A 20,530-nucleotide genomic window follows, 5' to 3' on the forward strand; every position below is an offset into this window, starting at 1 on the left:
TCATTGGGGTGGCTGGACAGTAATGAAAGCAAGTGAGATGTTCTGTGAACATTAAATTGAACTCAGTTGACACAAGATGTGCAATCACTGAACAGCAACAGCAAATCAACTGATCCCATGGGTATGCAGCATCTTAGCAAGATATGCAAACCATTTTATACATAATGCATAAAAGACTTACGCTCCATGGCAAGTCTCAGTATGTTCCTGTATGGATCCTTAAAACAAGCAGAAAAATAAGCTTACCTTAATTTTCAAGGCTTTTTCTTTCAAGCTATCATCAGCCACCTGCTCTGCAACATCCACCGGATTTACCAGAACAGACATATTATTCAGGTTTCTCTGCTTCAGTTGTTCTAAAGCACATTCCAGTTTTGCCTTTGTTTCAGCACACTAAAATAAAAGCATGCATATGTAAGTACCATTCAAGACAAGAAGTTATGAGGAACTCAGGTATGCAAACTGCAACACTCACCATCTCAGAATTTCTTTGCAATTCTGTCTTGAGCTGGTCCCGCTCAGACCTGACATCCTGAAGAAGTTTTTGTAGCTCGTCTTTTTCTCGATTAACTGTTGAGATTTGTTCTTTAAGTTGGAAAGAATGACTAGTTCTTTCAGCTAATAACTGGTCCTTCTCACATGATACGCTATTTAGTGTCTCAGTTAACTGTTGAATCTACAGAGAATAGTGGAGAAAAACACAAATCACAATTTGGTGATTGTGATCTTTATACACTCTGAAAGTACTCAAATCAGTTGTGTCAAATACAAAAAAACATAATTTTTAATACTAAAATTCACACTACCAGCAAGAAAAGTTTAAAAATAATTTTTGTGTTCTAGTAACTCAGAATAAGAATTTACTAGGAAGAGGAATAGCATGACACCCCAAAAAGTCTACTTCAGTCAGCTTTCGTCTTCTGTAAAGCAAGAGGAATCAAAGGAAAAGGCAATCAACCTTTATTTATATCACAAGAAAATTGAAATAAATAGAAGATGAGCATAAAAAATGGACAGTATCTCTATATTTCCTTTACTGAAGAGTAATACTTGCTAAACTGAAGTAATTCACAATTATACACTTTGATCTACAAAGCAAGAATTTGGCAGATGAAAAGCTCAAAACTAAAGATGACAAAAAGAATGAGTTGGCAAGAACTAAGTGCAAGACTTTCAAACAATGTCTATTATTCAGAGAATGTGCAAAGCACCAAGGATTCAAAACACACTTCAATTCACACTGTCAACACAGTGCCAGTTAAGGTCAGAATACAGGTACAGTTGCTGATTATTACATTACATGAAACCTGCACACATCTGAAAAAGAGACATTCATTACAAAGCTGAGAGCAGTTCAGGATGTTATTAACAAACATCAATAAAGAAACTTAGACAAAATCCTTTGCACGTGTACATTTACCAACCATAAAAATGATGTGCTGAGAGTTAAAAATTAAATAGGATTTGTGTTGAGCAAAAGTTTGGCACTTTGGGAATAAAACATCAGAATACAAAAATAGTGACTGAAACACCAAAAGCCCTCACCTTGCTTGTTAGGCTGTCCTCCAAAATCTGTGACCGCCTCTGAACCTTTAACAAATGTTCCTCCCTTTCTTTACAAGTCTCTACCATTTGCTGTAGCTCATCTTTCTCCTTGTTAAGTGAAGCGATTCTCTCCAGCTGCTGACACACTTGCTCATTCACTGCTCTTTCAGCTTGTTCCTTTTCTGCCAGTAGCTTGCCATATTCAGCTGAGACACGAGTCAGGTTTTCAGTGACTTCAGTGAGCTGGAAAGAACAATCAAAACCAGTATTGATATTTGTAATCACCTCTTGCATGGGCAAAAAGAATTTGATGCTTTGGAGAAAAAACAACCAGTAACATTCTAAATTCCTAAATTTTCTTGTCCCAGCAATCAGGTTTGGATTGAAGAGTGTTATTGGATCATCACTCAGAAGCACTGTCTGTACATATGGGTTGTTGTAAATGGATTGTTTTGAGGAGGACATCCCCCCCAATGGTTTCCTGGTATAGTAATTAAAAAGAGATGTAACAACTTTGCCTAAAAGGCAATTGAATGTCAGTGCTTCTGCCTCAGTGGTAGGTCAGAGTAAACGTGGAAGAACATGCAAGGCATTCTAAATCCATAAAAATGCCTCAATTGCTGTATCCACAGTAGACAGGAGACATTACTGTTTGCTAAAATGAAGCCTAAAATCCACACTGGCTTCAGACATGAAAATAATAAGTAGAGAACAAATTTATAATAGTGCAACAAATTAAAGAATGAGCTAAGCTGTCTTAAAGTTGCTCAAGGATCTTTAGAATGGCACAGCTACGTTACATTATTAGAAGGTAAAAAGTTCAAGACTGGGAAAATGCACAGAGGTCAAAGTGCATTGTTGATCCCAAACAACTTTCAGTCGTTCAGCAGCAAGACATGCTTAGTTATAAAGCATAGGTTTCTTTATCACATTTACTGGAGCCCTACAAACTGAAGTTTGAGAAGACATGGGCTGCCAAACCCAACTGAACTCCTGGTTTCCTTGACAAAACTGCTTCTGACCTTCTGCTGCAGTTCATCAGTTTTTTCCTTCAATGCCTCTTGTGCTTTCGAGAGCTGATTTTCTTTCTCTGAAATGCTTCCTTTCAGCTCCACAATAGTCTCCTGGTGTTGTCCAAGAGATTCACGAGTACATCTCAACTCCTCCTGCATCTGCGAGTTCTTTGGACACAATTAAAGTACATTAACACCTGAGCAACACTTCCAAAATCTAAGGCAGAAATCCACTAAAGCTGTTCTCCTCCAGGAAGAGGACTGCTTTTATTACCTTGCTAATTGTCTCCTGTATAGTTTCTCTTAGCTGGTCTCTCTCATTCTGGAGATTTTCCAGTTGCTTTTTAAAACCATCATCAACATCATCTCTTTCTGTCTGGGTGCTCACTTCCTCATAGTCATATGGTTTTGGAATAACATCTGTTCTCTCCATTTTTTCAGATTCTCCTTGATATTCATTGGCCTTTGCTTCCTCCATTTCATGCAATTTCCTTTGTGCCTGGCTCAGCTCTTCTCTCAGACAAGACAACTCTTGCTCCATAGATTGTCCTTGCATCTGTGGTATCTATTTTGTAAGAGATACGAGTCAACACATTGAGGAGGTAGCTTTAGGAGAAGCTTATCTGACACCTTTGACAAGTTGATTATGTACAACAAACAGGGGCACTGCTTTAGAGAGACTTGTAATTTTTTAGTACATTAAAATTTGACCAAATTCCACATGCAATTCAAGTTTCTTGAAATAAAAGACATGTAAAAATAAAACTTGAAGCAAGAACTTCTTTTAGAAGTTACCAGAAGTGGAACTTCACTGCCATAGCTTAAGCATGGAGGGAACAAGATCAACAAAAAAGCCCAACAACAAACCCCTCCCATCTCAAAACTAGAGACCTTATCTGTATTTCTAGTATCAGCAGTACATAATGCTAGGTAGGCCGAGACAGTTATTTACTTGAAATTTCTCTACTGCCCCTTCAATATTAAAATAGATACACATGCTTTACTTTTCTTTTGAAGTAGATATATACATATCTTTATATATACACACACAGAAGTGCAATCAGCACATGCATTTACAGAAGGTGTTGGTTGCAATTTCCCTTTCACTGCCAGGAAAAAAGTCAGTTCTACATATACATTAAAAAAGCAGAATTACCCTTTCCAGATGAGCAATGTTTACCTTCAGCTTACCTTACCTTTACCTTCAGCTACTATAAAAACCACATTCAGGTACAGATCACTGCAGAACATCACCATCCACTATCACATCAATCTTTTCCTTACAGAAAAACATTTGTCATGTCCTGCTACTAGATATCCTTATGTAACAATATGGGTGGCCTATATCTCAAGTAAACAATAAATCTGCTGTTTAATGGTCGACAGTCAAGTACCATGCCCCTTTTCTGCAGTGTCTTTTACAATTATTTCACTCAAGTGAAAGTTTAAATGAGCAAGCTTTCCATTACAGCTTTAGCATCATTACCAGAGTTCCTTCCCCAAGCTCCTCTTTTTTCAAAAGTAAGATCTCCAGCTTCTCCTGCAATGAACGGTTCTCTTGGGTAAGGCAAATGATTTGTTCCTTTTGCACCTGAAGCTGATCACTCTCTCTACAGCTGTTACTTCCCGATTTTTCCTCAGCAAGCCGATCTCTCTCTGATGTGATGATTTTCATTTCTTCTGTCATTTCTGAGATCTATTTAAAAAATATGTAAGGACAGCATTTCCATCAATTCAAAACAAAATTAAATGCCAGAGCTTTGTCTGATTCACCCTCCTATAGTGTTTTTAACATCAAACCACTTTAACCAAAATAGAAAAGCTTCCAATCCAAGCCTGTTATTCAGAAAATGTTAAAAGCATCAAGGATTCAAAACTCAGTTAAGTTCATGCTGTCTACAGAGTGCCTTTTACAAAGCTGGAATCCATGTTCAATTACTGACTATTACATTAAACCTGCACTCATTTGATAAATTGACATTCATCCCAGAGGTGAACCAATCCAATGGGTTTCAAAGCTGAGACAAGTTTAGGATGTTATTAATAAACATCCATAAAGAAACTTAGACAAAATCCTTTGCATATGTTCATTTACCAACCATAAAAAAATGATGTGCTGAGAGTTAAAAATTAAATAGGATTTGTGTTGAGCAAAAGTTTGGCACTTTGGGAATAAAACATCAGAATACAAAAATAGTGACTGAAACACCAAAAGCCCTCACCTTGCTTGTTAGGCTGTCCTCCAAAATCTGTGACCGCCTCTGAACCTTTAACAAATGTTCCTCCCTTTCTTTACAAGTCTCTACCATTTGCTGTAGCTCATCTTTCTCCTTGTTAAGTGAAGCGATTCTCTCCAGCTGCTGACACACTTGCTCATTCACTGCTCTTTCAGCTTGTTCCTTTTCTGCCAGTAGCTTGCCATATTCAGCTGAGACACGAGTCAGGTTTTCAGTGACTTCAGTGAGCTGGAAAGAACAATCAAAACCAGTATTGATATTTGTAATCACCTCTTGCATGGGCAAAAAGAATTTGATGCTTTGGAGAAAAAACAACCAGTAACATTCTAAATTCCTAAATTTTCTTGTCCCAGCAATCAGGTTTGGATTGAAGAGTGTTATTGGATCATCACTCAGAAGCACTGTCTGTACATATGGGTTGTTGTAAATGGATTGTTTTGAGGAGGACATCCCCCCCAATGGTTTCCTGGTATAGTAATTAAAAAGAGATGTAACAACTTTGCCTAAAAGGCAATTGAATGTCAGTGCTTCTGCCTCAGTGGTAGGTCAGAGTAAACGTGGAAGAACATGCAAGGCATTCTAAATCCATAAAAATGCCTCAATTGCTGTATCCACAGTAGACAGGAGACATTACTGTTTGCTAAAATGAAGCCTAAAATCCACACTGGCTTCAGACATGAAAATAATAAGTAGAGAACAAATTTATAATAGTGCAACAAATTAAAGAATGAGCTAAGCTGTCTTAAAGTTGCTCAAGGATCTTTAGAATGGCACAGCTACGTTACATTATTAGAAGGTAAAAAGTTCAAGACTGGGAAAATGCACAGAGGTCAAAGTGCATTGTTGATCCCAAACAACTTTCAGTCGTTCAGCAGCAAGACATGCTTAGTTATAAAGCATAGGTTTCTTTATCACATTTACTGGAGCCCTACAAACTGAAGTTTGAGAAGACATGGGCTGCCAAACCCAACTGAACTCCTGGTTTCCTTGACAAAACTGCTTCTGACCTTCTGCTGCAGTTCATCAGTTTTTTCCTTCAATGCCTCTTGTGCTTTCGAGAGCTGATTTTCTTTCTCTGAAATGCTTCCTTTCAGCTCCACAATAGTCTCCTGGTGTTGTCCAAGAGATTCACGAGTACATCTCAACTCCTCCTGCATCTGCGAGTTCTTTGGACACAATTAAAGTACATTAACACCTGAGCAACACTTCCAAAATCTAAGGCAGAAATCCACTAAAGCTGTTCTCCTCCAGGAAGAGGACTGCTTTTATTACCTTGCTAATTGTCTCCTGTATAGTTTCTCTTAGCTGGTCTCTCTCATTCTGGAGATTTTCCAGTTGCTTTTTAAAACCATCATCAACATCATCTCTTTCTGTCTGGGTGCTCACTTCCTCATAGTCATATGGTTTTGGAATAACATCTGTTCTCTCCATTTTTTCAGATTCTCCTTGATATTCATTGGCCTTTGCTTCCTCCATTTCATGCAATTTCCTTTGTGCCTGGCTCAGCTCTTCTCTCAGACAAGACAACTCTTGCTCCATAGATTGTCCTTGCATCTGTGGTATCTATTTTGTAAGAGATACGAGTCAACACATTGAGGAGGTAGCTTTAGGAGAAGCTTATCTGACACCTTTGACAGGTTGATTATGTACAACAAACAGGGGCACTGCTATAACCACACACAGTGGTGTAATCAGCACATCCAATTACAGGAAGTGTTGGTTGTGATGTCCCTTTCACTGCCAGGAAAAAATTCATTCTTCCTATGCTTTAAAAAAGCAGAACCACCCTTTCTCGATGAATAATGTTTACCTTCAGCTACTTAATTATAGAACATTCTTGTGCAGATCAGTACAGATCATTACTATCCTCTATCAAGTTAATATTCTATTTACAGTCATTCTCCTACTAGATATATATATATATGTATAAACCAATATGGCTGGGGTGTATCTCAGGTAAACCATAATAAACTTGGAGGTACATAATAAACTTAATGAAATACAGTCAAGTACCATGCCCCTTTTCTGCAGTGTCTTTTGCAATTATTTCACTCAAGTGAAAGTTTAAATGAGCAAGCTTTCCATTACAGCTTTAGCATCATTACCAGAGTTCCTTCCCCAAGCTCCTCTTTTTTCAAAAGTAAGATCTCCAGCTTCTCCTGCAATGAACGGTTCTCTTGGGTAAGGCAAATGATTTGTTCCTTTTGCACCTGAAGCTGATCACTCTCTCTACAGCTGTTACTTCCCGATTTTTCCTCAGCAAGCCGATCTCTCTCTGATGTGATGATTTTCATTTCTTCTGTCATTTCTGAGATCTATTTAAAAAATATGTAAGGACAGCATTTCCATCAATTCAAAACAAAATTAAATGCCAGAGCTTTGTCTGATTCACCCTCCTATAGTGTTTTTAACATCAAACCACTATAACCAAAGTAGAAGAGCTCCAAAACTAAGTCTTAGACCTTTGCCACATGTTTTGTTTAAATTCTGTTTGGTAGTATCTTCTGTAATATTGGTCAGATTTTTATCTAGAAAATGTCTGAAAGGAAGAAGCCAAAGAAAAAAACCTACTGGATTATGTTTTATGCATCTGCTCCAAAGCATGCAAATTCTGAATCCACCACCATTTACTTAATGGTAGCTAATACCCTTCAACAAAAATCCCATCTCACGTACTGTGGATTCTCCCACCAGATTAACTGGTGCCAGGGGAGCACCAGACAATATTCTCAGCACCCTTCTTTGCCAATTATTGAATAAATAAGCACAAAAACCATTGCAGCAGCCTTCTGTATGTTGGGATGTGAGCTGCCATTGACAATCACGTGTTGCACTTCTCATTGGGACTGTTACAAATCATCAGCCTCATTTCTACACGTAAGTAACCCTTATCTCCTCTTCCATTTCCCCATCCAATGCCACCACTCAAATCCATAACCATGGAGCACACTAGTTAAGCAAAGGTTTATTAGAGTGCACATTACATCTTGAAGCTCTCCAGAAACAGCAGCAGCTGGTAAAGACTTGGATTAGGCAGTACTATTTTCTTGCCCACTTGCTACCAAGAGCCTAGAAAGACATGCAGAAAAGACTACAAGCAGATTAACTGGGCTTGTTTTAATTATTGCATAAAGTTTTACCCGTATTTGGAGTTCTTTAATGGTTTTCCCTCGTGCCTCTTCAACACTCAGAATCTGAGATTCTTTTTCAGAAATACTTTTTTCCAACTTCTTGACAGTATTCTGAGATTCCTTCAGAGAATTTTGTGTATTTCTCAGATCTTCTTGTGCCAAGATGTTCTTTAGAATACAAGAGAGATAATTGTACAAAGAAAATGTACAAAGAAAAAACAAATATTTTGTAGTGTTAGTAAGCATTCCTTCATTAAAAACAACCACACAAACTCCCACTCCTACACATTTTAATACAGCTTATTAAAATAATAAGCTTCTTCTTAAGATGTATGATCTCTTGCTAAAAATGCAAAATTCCTACCATTGAAATAGTGTCCTTTATATCCTCTCTGAGTTGCTCTGTCTCAGCTTGGAGAGTCTCCCCTTTTTGCTTCAGGTCATCTCTTTCCTGGGTTAGAGTTTTTATTTCTTCCTGACATTCAGCAAGCTGCTGCAAGACTGCCTGGACCTCCGAATCCTTGGTCTCCAATCTCAATTCACCAATCCTTTCTTGCTCTTTTAATTGCTCCATTTCATTTAACTTCTGCTGAGTCTGAATAAGATTTTCTCTTAGCTCAAGAAGTTGTTTTTGCTCTGCTGTTTTTTCTTCCAGTTCTTTCATTTTGCTGGAGAGCTTTAGGTTGCAAAGGAAAAGACCAGACACTTTCATTGTAATGCAGAACCCCATTATGTGTATCTGCTCTCACAGATCATTTTATGAGCTTAGAAAGGATAAGAGATGCTAGCTAGCAAGTTTGTAATTTCTCTAAGTCCCTGCTTATACTCCTGCCCACATTAAATAAGCTTTTGTTTATGGAACTATCCTGTGATTGCTCCTTAGCAGCAAAAATCTTACTAAAACACAGTATTAACATGAAACTGTAGCATAGATTAGCAATTATCAAAACCATAGCTGGAATATGGCAACCATAGCAGTGCCCAAAGCTTTGTCAAAAATATGTATCTTTAACTTCCTTTCTTCTTAAATATTTTAATATTTATTTTTCCTTTCTAAGGGTAAATTTCTGTGGCTATACTCTCTGGTTTGAATGAACTTGTGTTCTGAAAGGTCTCTAGTTCCCAATGAGGAAACTTTGTATGACTTCATATAGAGTAGGTGTGAGCAGCATTGATGGAAAAAAAAAATGTAATAAAGATATTACTTAAGAACGGGAAAAGAAGAATTAAAAGGTTGAATACAGAATGAGAACCTGGAGCAACATATATTTCTTTGCCTACAAAAAGAGACCATTGAGCTGCATAATCCTTCAGCATTATACCCCTGGCACAGAATAAGTAATATCCACTCACGCCAGAGGAAGTCAATGATATTGTCATTTATACCTTTTAAGAGTATTTCTCCAAAACCTCTTTTTTTTTTTCAAACACTATGAATTAATTCCTCAAGTCTCATATGTAAAAAGGAGCGAGCGAGCTGACACTGACCTCTAATTTCACTTCATCCAAAGTTGTTTTAGACTCTTGTGCTTCTTTCAATAGACATTCTATTTGGAGCTTCATTTGTTCATTGGTTTCTGATACAGCTATGTATTTTTGTTCTATTTCTTCATGGAGCTGCTTAAGTGCTACATATTCCTGATCAGACTTCACATATTTCAGTTGTGCATCTGCTAGATTGTCTTTTGATTTTTCAATTTCTTCAGTCATGTGTTTAAGTCTCATTTCATTATTAGCTACTTCAGAAAGCAGCTTTTCATTTTCCAATTTTAATAAGTGTAACTCCTCACATTTTTCAAGAATCTGCCAACAGAAAAGCAATATTAATATAGAGTGTTTTCTAAATCAGTATTTGTCATACCTACCTTATAAAAACAGGTACATGTGAAGATATAGGAAATAAAGTACAGGCAAACATACACCACAATACATTGGGTTTTACTTTGTTGGGAGGGAACTGTCTAGCAAAGGATCTTTGAAAGAGAAGGAAGACAGTCAAGCCCTTTCCCAAGTCTTGAAAAGTCTCTTCTAACTCTTTAGATATTCTTCAATACTTCCTATTTCTTATGTTTGAGCTAAAATTGGACTCCTAAACAGAATATTTACATGTATCAATACTTTCTTCATGATACAGAGATGAAGTTGTTAACATCTAATTATGCTTTGCTGATCAGTGGAAGTAGACCCCTTGAGGGTTTGGAACTTTTTGCAAAGCATTAATGAGTTTGTAGATTACTTCCCCTGAATAATTTTCACCTGCACATGCTTAGTAGCAAGGGATTCTTAGGACAAAGAAAGTTAGAAAGTGTTCGCAAACAAACCCTTTAAAACATTTACAGCATACTTAGTCTACTAAGCCCTTACCTGCCAGGAAATAAAAAAGTTTCCTAACAAGTTTTCCAGAATTTGCAAGGTAAATCTCTCACTTCTCAAGCAGAATTTTTGCTAAGAGACCTTGACATTTTCTCTTTGCCCAATTAGACAAAAAACCCCCCAGTTTTAGAATAGTGTCCAGGATGAAACACCATTATGACTATATATTCAGGTATCAATGGTGACCATAGCAAATAGACATGCAAATGGTTGGACTAGAAAATCATGATCAATTATAGTAGACAGTGACTAAAAATATGATCTTAAACTTACTCGTAGCTACAAATATGAAATATCTGAGAAGCAACAATTTAACAAACTTAACTGTAAAATCTCAGGTTGACTTATGACAACTTTTGGCTTTAAAACTTCATATCCAATAGGCCTCCATTAGTACATTACCAGTGAAGTACAATACAAAACCAAAAAAAAGCTTAGCTTTTGTTTTACCTCTTTCTTCTGCATCTCAACAGTATTCGGTAGAGACTGAAATTCTGATAGCTCATTTACTTGTTTTTGTAGGAGTGCATTCTCTTTCAAAGCATTTTCTAGTTCTCCTTTTAAGTCAGCAGTCTTTTTTTCCAGCTCCACATGAGAGAGCAAATCTAGAGAATTAAGTTTAAACTAATAAGCAAATGCAAGAGAAAAAAGCATGTTTTAAATTAAGCAGAAGACGTATAATGCATATGGATATCATATCGTTATAATTCCAGAAAAGTATGTTTTACTGTGGCCAACAATTAAAAGACTAAGCTCCTGGTCTGAATTCTGTCAGCACTTATTTGGTTGATAGCCAGTTTATTTTAGATTCTCTCCAACAACCTTCATTAACTTGACTGTGCAAAATACAAAACCATCAGTAAACTGAAGTTTTCCAAAAAGTTCAAGGAAGTGCTCAAGTAGTTACTCCATGCCCACAATACCAGATACCCTATTTATACTGACAGAGTCTCCAAGTATTGAGGAAGACAAGAGGCAAAGCCTTGCCTATCCTCCCACCATTACAGGGAAAAGGGAGGAGAGGGGCAGCAGGGAAAAGGCACCACATGGAACAGTACCTTTTGGAACTTTACCCTCCATCAGCGAAGTCAGTCTTGTGTTTTCTTGAAATAAAGACTGCAGCTCTCTCTGCAAGTCAGCTTGCATTTTTCTGTAACTGCTTTTTCCTGCTTCTATTTGGCTTTGGTATAATTGAACATCCTTTTGCATTTGGTTGTAGTTATTTAAGAGTTCATTCTTCAGGAAAACAATACAACATGCAAGTCACACACAAAATAAAAGTCTTTGTGCTTGACATTTAAATAATGCATCTGGTACATTTTCTGTTGTCACTCTGACCAGCTTTGACCTTGATAAATATGGCAGAATAAGGCAGAATTTAACAACTGCATTCCTGTCAGAATCCTGTAACAGAACATACCTTAGAGGTCAGGGCCATAACTGTTGCTGTATTTTGTCTTTACTCTTTCAAAGCTCAAAGTAAGCTCCATACCACTTCTGAGTTCACCTCTCTTACTCTGCTTTGTTCTCTGGTAAAATTAGGTCTGAAGTCTTATGTCCTAATAATGCCTTAAAGACTGTTTCTTTGCTCTCTCTCTCTCCTGGCAAATCTAAAACTAACCACTCACTCCTGTGGAAAAAGCCTTTACTTCCTTTTTATCTCTTTCCTGAAGACCCATTTTCCACAAATTGCATAATAAAACTATTACTTCAAGTATTTGGAGAAAGCTACTAACTAGTGCTCCACCACACTGGTGGCCTTCTTTACTAGTTTGGAAGCATTCGCTACAGCTATAAATGCAGTTCAACAAGTACTTGCCATCTTCTCCTTCAACTCCAAATTTTCACTTCTGAGAAAAGCAGATTCCTTTTTGGCATCCAAGGCTACAGCTTCACTGTCTAAGAGGGATTTGTTCAGCTGCTGAATTTCCTCAATTAGTTTATCAGAATCTCCCTGAAAAAGACAATACTCAAAGAAGTAAAAAACCTATATAGCTATCATAAAGCAAACATGTTCATTTTACTGTGGTTAAAATGTAAATGCAGGCTTAGAAAACTCAGTAAGTTTACATTAAGAGGAAGAGTAGCAGGTTGTTTGAGAGATGGGATAAAGAGCAGCGTTTCCCATAGCTTGACTTCCCCACAGTACTGCTGTATGATATGTAGTAATTAGCATTTTAAGCTTTGTAAAACAAAATATCCTAACATCTCTGGGGAAGCAGATGCTTATCATACTCAGGTTATACCTAAACTTAATTCAACTCAGGAAAACCAAAGTGATCTCTCAATCCACTAGAAAACTCAAGTTTACCACTGAGAAAGATGTCTCCTTTTGTTCCACTCTTGCTTTTTGTAATTCTTCTACACGATTCTGTAGTATTTTTATTTTGTTCTCTTTCTCTTTCAGCTGTTCCAGTTTAGAATTTATTTCTGCCTAAAAGATGGGGAGAAAAAAAGGGGGAAAGAAGATTCTAGTGCTCAGTTTGGTTTTTCAGGCTAGAACTTATCAAAACCTACATGGAAAGCATTCATGATTTTTAGAGATATCCTCCTTATAGCTGGTCAGATTAACCAGAGCCCAATGATGTCCAGCTTGTCCTCAGCAGATGCAGTATTTCAAGCTAAACAGACCAGGCACATTTCATACAAGTCTTACTACCTGCAAATTCATGGAGAGGCTCACCTTAAGTTCCTCATTGTACACTTCAGCATTTGAAACAAGATTCTTTAAGTTGGTAATTTCATGCATTAGTTGAATCTGTGGAGCAAATTAAAGCAAAATTGCAGAGGATGTTAGAAAGCACCCACACCAGTAGTTTTAGTTGCCAACACCATAAAAACAAGCCAGGTCTATCTTCTGTTTTCTTTTTTATTAGTGGGCAAACTGTGTACATACTCACACATGTACTCAAACAGCTACAAAGCACAATGCTACGTATTCTTTCAAAATGGAGAGATGAGATGCAAAGCTCTGTTTTAGCTTCCCAGTAATTAGAAAGGATTCAAGTACAATTTAATCTGCAATAGTTTGACAAGCAAGAGTAATGTCATCAAAGCAATTAATGCAGAAATTGTACAGATAAGATACTTCAAATTCTAGTCATGTTAAGCAGCTTTTTATGACAGTGCAGATATTTATGATTTAATCTATTCACTAACAGGAATGAGAAGTAAAACAAGCCATGAACACATTCAGTGGCATTCTCTTAAAGAAGTCACAAGTAGAAGACCAGATAGGAGCTTTTTCAATTTCTTTCTTTTGGTCTTTGTTAGAAAAGTTTTACAATAAGCACTCATCGACAAGTACTTATGTATAGTCACAAGCAAAGGTAAGAAAATCCAATCTGCAAGTTTAAGATCAGTGAAAGGCTTTAGAACAAGCACTCTCCTGTGAGTATTCCAATGTAGTTTGCCTGTATAAACTGATATATTTCATCTAATATATTTGGTGAAGTATGTGACCTTTCAGTGTTGCTGTAATTAATCTGCTACATGGGTATCAATAAATGCTTACATTTTATGGACTGTCTTCAGATATCTGAAAACAAATAATTCAAAAAGCAATGCTTGCAATGGAAACTACTTCAGACATTGCATCTGTTATTAGATACCCAAAAACTTCACAGGGGAAAACTGTGACTTAGGATTTGTTAAACATGGAAGTTAGCACATTCGGTCTAGCATACAAATTGTCTTCTAAAAAGAATCTTAAACACAAGCTAAATGATAATATTTTATGGATCAATTTTCTTTAAGATCCATAAATCATTGTAGGGAACACAATGCAAGCAAGCAGTGATATTGTTAAACTGTAACCTGAAATAACAATGCAAAAGGATGTAACAAACTTCAACATCAGTGTCATGATCAGAGGATATTACACAGACTAATGTGCACGAGTAATGTCCAGCAAAGGTATCAGGAAAGAAATGGAATAATACATCCATGTTTCAATACCTCAAGTTGCTGCTTTTGTTTTTTTGGGTTTTTTTTTAACCATAATTTATTTCACAGTCTAGCCTTTAGGCAGGTAGAACCTAATACAAGTAGTAAGTACTTTAGACTACAGAACTGGAGCATAAGCATTTGGACTAACAAGGAATATCTCCAGTAACCACACAAAGAGGTAAAAAGAACTAGAAGTCAACATTTCCTATATTCTAAGTTATCCAGTAGATAACGTCACATTTTTTTGTGACTTCCTGGCACAAAATACCATGTTTTGATTTTCCAGACATTACTGTTTTTCCTATTATTTTAAAATAATTTTATGACTAAGGTAAAAAATATGTTAAAAGTTAATGCTCACATAGCTCTGACTTTTGGTAATCCATGGACTATCTTGGGTTGTAAGACAAGATATTTCACACAAGAAATATAGGAAATATGGTTTAGCAACCATATTTTAACTTCAGACCAGTTCTAAAATGTATTTAAGCAGCAAAACAACTGCCTCACAGAAGTCTAGACTGAAATTCAGATCACACATTTATAAAAATAACATATAGGTACATATATACACACAAATACATGTTCAACCAGGTTTCAGTATGGAACTCTCCAAAAACTTGTCTGAATTCTACACTCCAAGTAAATCCAGTTTAAATCCTGGGTTTATTTATTCTGTTGCTGAATGTAGCTTATTAACACCATCTGTTTGTGAATCAACATCCAAGGCTGAATGTTGAATAAACTGAATCAACTCTAGAAAGTATTTGAGCATAGACAGTTCATATCTCTCTTTCAATGCCTTACCTCATGATCTTTTTGTGTTTGCTTTTCCAGTGCTTCGAATTCATCTATTTCTGTTTTTTCCTTCAGTTTCTCTTTAATTTCATTTATTTCTGATTTCAACTGCTCATTTTCCAGCACAAGGTTATTGAAGTTAGCTTGCAGGACGTTGACCTCATTTACAGCAATATCCTGAAGAAGCAGCACAAGAAACTTTTAGAAGCTGTTGCTGCAATGTCAGCCTTATTTCTAGAAAATTCAGAACAGACCTACCTTTTCTAGTGCTAATGCTTCACAGAGTTGCACAGATTCTTCAAAGTCTTTCTGAGTCTAGAAAAAGAAGCACTCTCAGTTAGCAGATCTACAAGATCAAGCAAGTTGAGTATTATATTCCTTGTTGCTTGTCTTTTCACAGCTAGTCCTGTTTAAAGACCAAAGTTTACTGGATCATTTGCCACAAACCCATAGAAGCATAGAACCGTACCACAGCTCCACAGACATGTCCAAGAGACTTTCTAACCAGTTTCAGTAATTCTGCAGACACAGAATACTGGTGTCCTATAGAAGAGTAAGGCTCATCTTACTGAGAAGCATGTTATGCATGTGCATAGTATTAGAAAGTCAAAACAGATTATGATGTTACCCAATTCATGTTAGGACCAGCAATCCATTCTGCTTCTGAAATTTGATCAGGAACCATCAGGGAAGGGCTGTCATATTCTGAATTCTCTAAGGTAGCTGAAAAGAAAGATGTATTTAAAACCAGTAGGTTTTAAACTGAGCATCAACAATTTTCTCATAAAATAGTTCTACCACATTGGAAACAATCATTCAGTGGCAAAAACACAGCACACTGAGTAGGACTTCTGACTCTCATGATTTTGTTATGAAAGGGAACACCACTGAAGTCCAGTCCCTATACTTAATGCCAACCATCTTATCACAAGTTAATGAAGTCTAAGCCAAACCTAGAATATATACTTAACTACAGACCAGGAAAAGTTTGAGTGTCAAGGAAAGAACCACTCAATGGTAATCTGCAAGACAAAGAAAAAAAGCCCCAGGCAATTCACATACAAGCAAAAAAGTTTGACTGAAGGGTAGGTAATAAGGATGTAAGAAGATGTAATTCAGCAGCAATACTGCTGAATTGTCCTCTTGTCTTCGGTTCAATCTTCTTGGAAATTTTTTTTCCAATTTTCAGTTTGCTCCTCTTATAAGAGTCCTTGAATTTCTCTGTCTTAATCTGATATTTGAGTAATGACTTCCTTTTCTTGTTGAGAATTTTGGAATTTTACACACAGACCCCTCTCCATTTTTTCCTCCTCCTTTTTGTGGGGATAACATGGGTTGAATGGATAGTCTGAGTTAAAGAACACTTTCCACAAAAACTGGGGGGTTGCGGTAGGCTGCACAGCAGAAGTGTTTGTGTAGACCCTGCCATTTACCTCACAACTCTAACCTTTGGTTTTAAGAAATTAAAAGCTCAATATTCAGGGAAGGTGGGGTGGTAGAAGCAATTTCCTTGAGAAACATGTACAAGAACAGTTGGAGTTTTGTTAATTTGTTTTTTAATTTGTGCTATCAAAGAATCAACTTATTCCCTTTGGGAAATGTAATGCAATGCTTGCAAGTTATTTATCAGGAATTTCACAGAATCATGGAATGGTCTGGGTTGGAAAGGACCTCAAAGATGATCTAGTTCCAGCCCCCCTACCATGGGCAGGGACACCTTTCACCAGACCAGGTTCATCAAAGCCTCATCCAACCTGGCCTTGAACACTTCCTGGGATGGGGCATCCACAGCTGCTCTGGGCAACCTGTGCCTCACCACCCTCACAGTGAAGAATTTCTTCCCAATATCTAATCTAAACCTACTATCTCAGTTTAAAACCATTCCCCCCACTATCTCTACATGTCCCCTCCAGCTTTCCTGTATGCCCCTTTCAGGTCCTGGAAGGCTGCAATTAAGTCACCCTAGAACCTTTTGTTCTTCAGGCTGAACAATCCCCATTTTCTCAGCTTTTTCCATAGGAGAGGTGTCCCAGCCCAGTGATGTCTCTGTGGTCCTCCTCTGGACTTGCTCCAACAGGCCCATGTCCTTCCTGTGCTGGGGACCCCAGAGCTGGACACAGCACTCCAGTTGGGGTCTCAGGAGAACAGAGCAGAGAAAGGGGCAGTATAACCTCCCTTGACCTGATGGCCATGCTACACATGTCACCTGAAGAGTAAGACTTATTCTCCCTCTTTATTTGAAAAGTGAACCTTATTTCCAGCACAAGAACTACTGGTATTACCATGCTAAACTCACTTCCCTTCCAGGCAGCATTCTTTGCTGGCAGACAAATGAGACTTCCTTACAGGCAGCTTTTAAAACTGAGTTCATGAAATATCATGTGATTATAGTGCCAACTAGATTTAGTTTCTGTATTGTTAGCAAATTAATTTACTTTTTAACTTCAATTTATTAAAAAGGGATTACTTGTGATTTCAAAGGTGATTTGCAGACTCTCCTTATTTTTTCCCTGAAGTTACTTACAATCCTCCGCATCTGGTACTGCTGGCAGAGACAACTTCATTTTTTTTGTTTCAGTCAGCATTGTATTTTCAAAGTCTTCAATAAAGCTCACATTTCCCTGGCTTATTTTACCAGGAGCCCAAGTAACTCTTCTTCTTCTCTTGGCCTTTAAAAAAAATATTTACAGAAAAAGTGATAAAACCAAACCACCAGGAAGAGTAAATGTTGCCTCAGACTAGTTCTGTATCAGCACCTGTATCAGCAGTTAACTGAACAGTATTTTGCAGTTTCCCCAAAATTATTTGGAAAGCAAAAAAGTCCCTGCAGTCTGTTCATCACAAGGCAACATTGAATTGATACTCTGAAGTTAATTTAAAAGTTAGCCCTCTAAAAAATATGAAAGATTCATTATCAATATAAACGTATGTATTTAATATTACTTTTTGACAATTATTTCAGAGTTATCAAGTAAAATCTAGAACAGGTGCTTACTTTAACATTCTGTTTTGAGGCAAAGGAAGCAGAAGTCACCAGCATCTCAGTTAAGTTTCGTATTCTGTCTTCCTGTACTTTTTGAAGGGAATTTTTTTCTTCCAACAGTTGGGCCAATTGGTCCTTTTCCATTGCATGGATCTGAGTTTTTGAAGACACCTTCCATAAAGAGAATATTAATCAAATTGACATTTTAAGAGCAGAAACGACTCCTACAGAAGATACACAATTACTGATATTTAAAAACAACTATACATATACTCTTTTAAATCTGGAAGAGGAATCTTTAAGCATTAATAATGAAACTGATGATTTAGTCTACAATTTTACTGCAGACTTAGTATTTAAACTCCTAGAAACAATACAGCCTCAAATTTTTCTAGGTATGAAAAAAAACATTCTTTCAAATATAACTCACTACCTGCAGAATGCTGGAAATTCATTATCATTAAAAAAAAGAAATAATTTAGTTTTCTAAAAGTTCTCTAAGGATATTTATAATTTGCAATAAAGTGTGCATAGTTTCATTTAATGCACTAGAACAGTATGTTCAGCATTGTTATTTAATTAAGCTTTATGTTTTATCATCTGTGGTGTAACAAGACTTGCAAGATTGTTCCACAGCCCCACAGGTTTTTAGAGAAAGGAAAACATGAGAGACTACATTGTTTGGTGAGAAGTTGCTATTGTTCATTTTCTAAATGCAATTTCCACCTATACATGACCTAAGTTTTGCCAGGGATATTCATGCAGTTGCAACTTCCTGCAACTCAAACTGAAGTTAGACATCAGTAAGGGAGGAGATAATATGAAGTTAGGGTCTTTAACAGACATTCAATCACTTCTTACATTATTTAATTATATTAATTGTTTCTTTTGATCAGTTAAAGTGTGCTGTAAGGCATCACAAATTTCTGTTTCTTAATGATGTTAACCTACTGATTAGGTGTAACCAACTGACAATTCTGTTAGCTGATATCATTCAGTCTTAGCTTTTACACAGAGATGTTGATTATCATTAGTTGTTCCAGACTACACATCACCCTTTCCATTTCTATTCTCTCAAAAAAAATTGCAGATATTGCTTTAAAGAGTCCACCTACCCCTCCAAATTTAACTGCTTTTGGTTTAAAACAGGTGGGGTCTCCAAATAGCTATCAGTACTAAGGATAGATTTATTTTAATTTATTACATACTTCCTCCAGCTGCTTTTTCAAATCCAGAATTTCTTTGCGGTATCTCTTCAGGAGGGCATCATCATCAAGTACTTCATTGACTTTTGGTGTATTCTTCATTCCCTTGGCTGTATTGGCAAACTGGAAGAACATTCTTTCATGGGCAATAGTTCAAGAACAAATCTATAAAAAGACTTACTCTGTCCCATATTTCCCAACAGAATTAAAGGGAGAGTTTATTAGATAAAGAGCAGCATATAATAGGACACAAATATCTGAATTAGCTTTTTTTTAATGTATTCTAAGCTTTGAAAAGGTAAGTTTTCCTTGCTTGATATTAATACCTAAAACATGAAACATAACATTTAAGTAAGAGTATCCCATGTTATTTTTTATTTAATAAAAAGCTTGAAAGATCATCAAAAAGGAAGACAATCCTACCTAAAGAATATATACTGTTCATTAACAGTTCAATTCCTGTAGTACCTGACATCTTGTGCTAGCAAAGACTTCTCTAACTACGTTTGGAAAAGGCAAATGAGATAAGAGCAGTTATCTCCTGCCTGCAAAATGAGAGAAGGAGCTTTGTTCCAGCTTTCAAAAAGCTCTAGGTAGACAACCTAGCACAAGATGACTGGGAAAAGATGCTGTGTACAAAAAAAAATTTCAAGGTCTGAGTTTACAGAAGCCCTTCAGAAGATCCAAGTCATTAAAGATTAAGCAGATTACATTTTCCACCCCTCAAACCTGTCTACAATGATTATTACTGGAGAACAGGTGAGAAGCTTTACCTGAAGAGTACTGAGTGTCTCATCAAAAGAAACAGGAGTAATTGTACAAATAATAACCGTTTTAGCATTTCCTCCAAGGGAGTTCTGCAGAATTCGAGTCAGCTTGCTGTCTCTGTAATTTATGAAGCTAATAAAAAAGAGGCAACAAAAAAAATTCAGATTTTTTGCATAGAAAAAATACAGTAAGTATATTTTCTAGAGGTAGTAGGTTATTTGAAACATGTACCTATATAAGGTTATAAATAAGAGACTTTAATTTCTTAGTTTAGCAGTGCCTTATCTTATAACAGGCATACAAACAGTTGCTTACCCAGAAGGGTCATCACAAAGCTTTTTGATAACTTGACCCAGAATGAACAAGCTCCGATTTATATTGCATCCTTCTTTCAGTCGAACACCTAGGTACCACACATACTATTATTATTTTAAATTTGAAACAATATTTAGATGCATTTTCAACCTGTCAAGCTTTTGTGCTATGTTATGCTCAAAAGGATTGTCCAAGAGTTAAATCTCAAGTGCCA

At 36.6% G+C, this 20,530-nt stretch overlaps 1 protein-coding gene across 1 annotated transcript in view; it reads right to left on the reverse strand.

Annotated features, from left to right (window-relative positions):
• The window catches only part of CENPE (centromere protein E), a 39,170-nt gene that overhangs the window by 12,287 nt on the left and 6,353 nt on the right, over nucleotides 1–20,530 (reverse strand). Inside the window, exons 10-35 of the mRNA XM_069013269.1 lie at nucleotides 20,317–20,404; nucleotides 20,007–20,133; nucleotides 19,237–19,356; nucleotides 18,041–18,199; nucleotides 17,570–17,714; nucleotides 15,674–15,768; nucleotides 15,304–15,360; nucleotides 15,055–15,222; nucleotides 12,983–13,057; nucleotides 12,611–12,733; nucleotides 12,119–12,253; nucleotides 11,358–11,535; nucleotides 10,750–10,904; nucleotides 9,415–9,729; nucleotides 8,291–8,602; nucleotides 7,936–8,094; nucleotides 6,901–7,110; nucleotides 6,068–6,358; nucleotides 5,803–5,961; nucleotides 4,781–5,023; nucleotides 4,045–4,254; nucleotides 2,833–3,123; nucleotides 2,568–2,726; nucleotides 1,546–1,788; nucleotides 476–676; nucleotides 247–393 (exon numbers count right to left, since the gene is read on the reverse strand). Of these exons, the coding sequence (XP_068869370.1) occupies nucleotides 247–393; nucleotides 476–676; nucleotides 1,546–1,788; nucleotides 2,568–2,726; nucleotides 2,833–3,123; nucleotides 4,045–4,254; nucleotides 4,781–5,023; nucleotides 5,803–5,961; nucleotides 6,068–6,358; nucleotides 6,901–7,110; nucleotides 7,936–8,094; nucleotides 8,291–8,602; nucleotides 9,415–9,729; nucleotides 10,750–10,904; nucleotides 11,358–11,535; nucleotides 12,119–12,253; nucleotides 12,611–12,733; nucleotides 12,983–13,057; nucleotides 15,055–15,222; nucleotides 15,304–15,360; nucleotides 15,674–15,768; nucleotides 17,570–17,714; nucleotides 18,041–18,199; nucleotides 19,237–19,356; nucleotides 20,007–20,133; nucleotides 20,317–20,404 (4,565 nt within the window). The remainder of the gene's footprint in view (nucleotides 1–246; nucleotides 394–475; nucleotides 677–1,545; nucleotides 1,789–2,567; nucleotides 2,727–2,832; nucleotides 3,124–4,044; nucleotides 4,255–4,780; nucleotides 5,024–5,802; nucleotides 5,962–6,067; nucleotides 6,359–6,900; nucleotides 7,111–7,935; nucleotides 8,095–8,290; nucleotides 8,603–9,414; nucleotides 9,730–10,749; nucleotides 10,905–11,357; nucleotides 11,536–12,118; nucleotides 12,254–12,610; nucleotides 12,734–12,982; nucleotides 13,058–15,054; nucleotides 15,223–15,303; nucleotides 15,361–15,673; nucleotides 15,769–17,569; nucleotides 17,715–18,040; nucleotides 18,200–19,236; nucleotides 19,357–20,006; nucleotides 20,134–20,316; nucleotides 20,405–20,530) is intronic.

Source organism: Aphelocoma coerulescens, chromosome 4 (genome assembly GCF_041296385.1).
Source record: "Aphelocoma coerulescens isolate FSJ_1873_10779 chromosome 4, UR_Acoe_1.0, whole genome shotgun sequence".
Classification (NCBI taxonomy): Eukaryota; Metazoa; Chordata; class Aves; order Passeriformes; family Corvidae; genus Aphelocoma; species Aphelocoma coerulescens.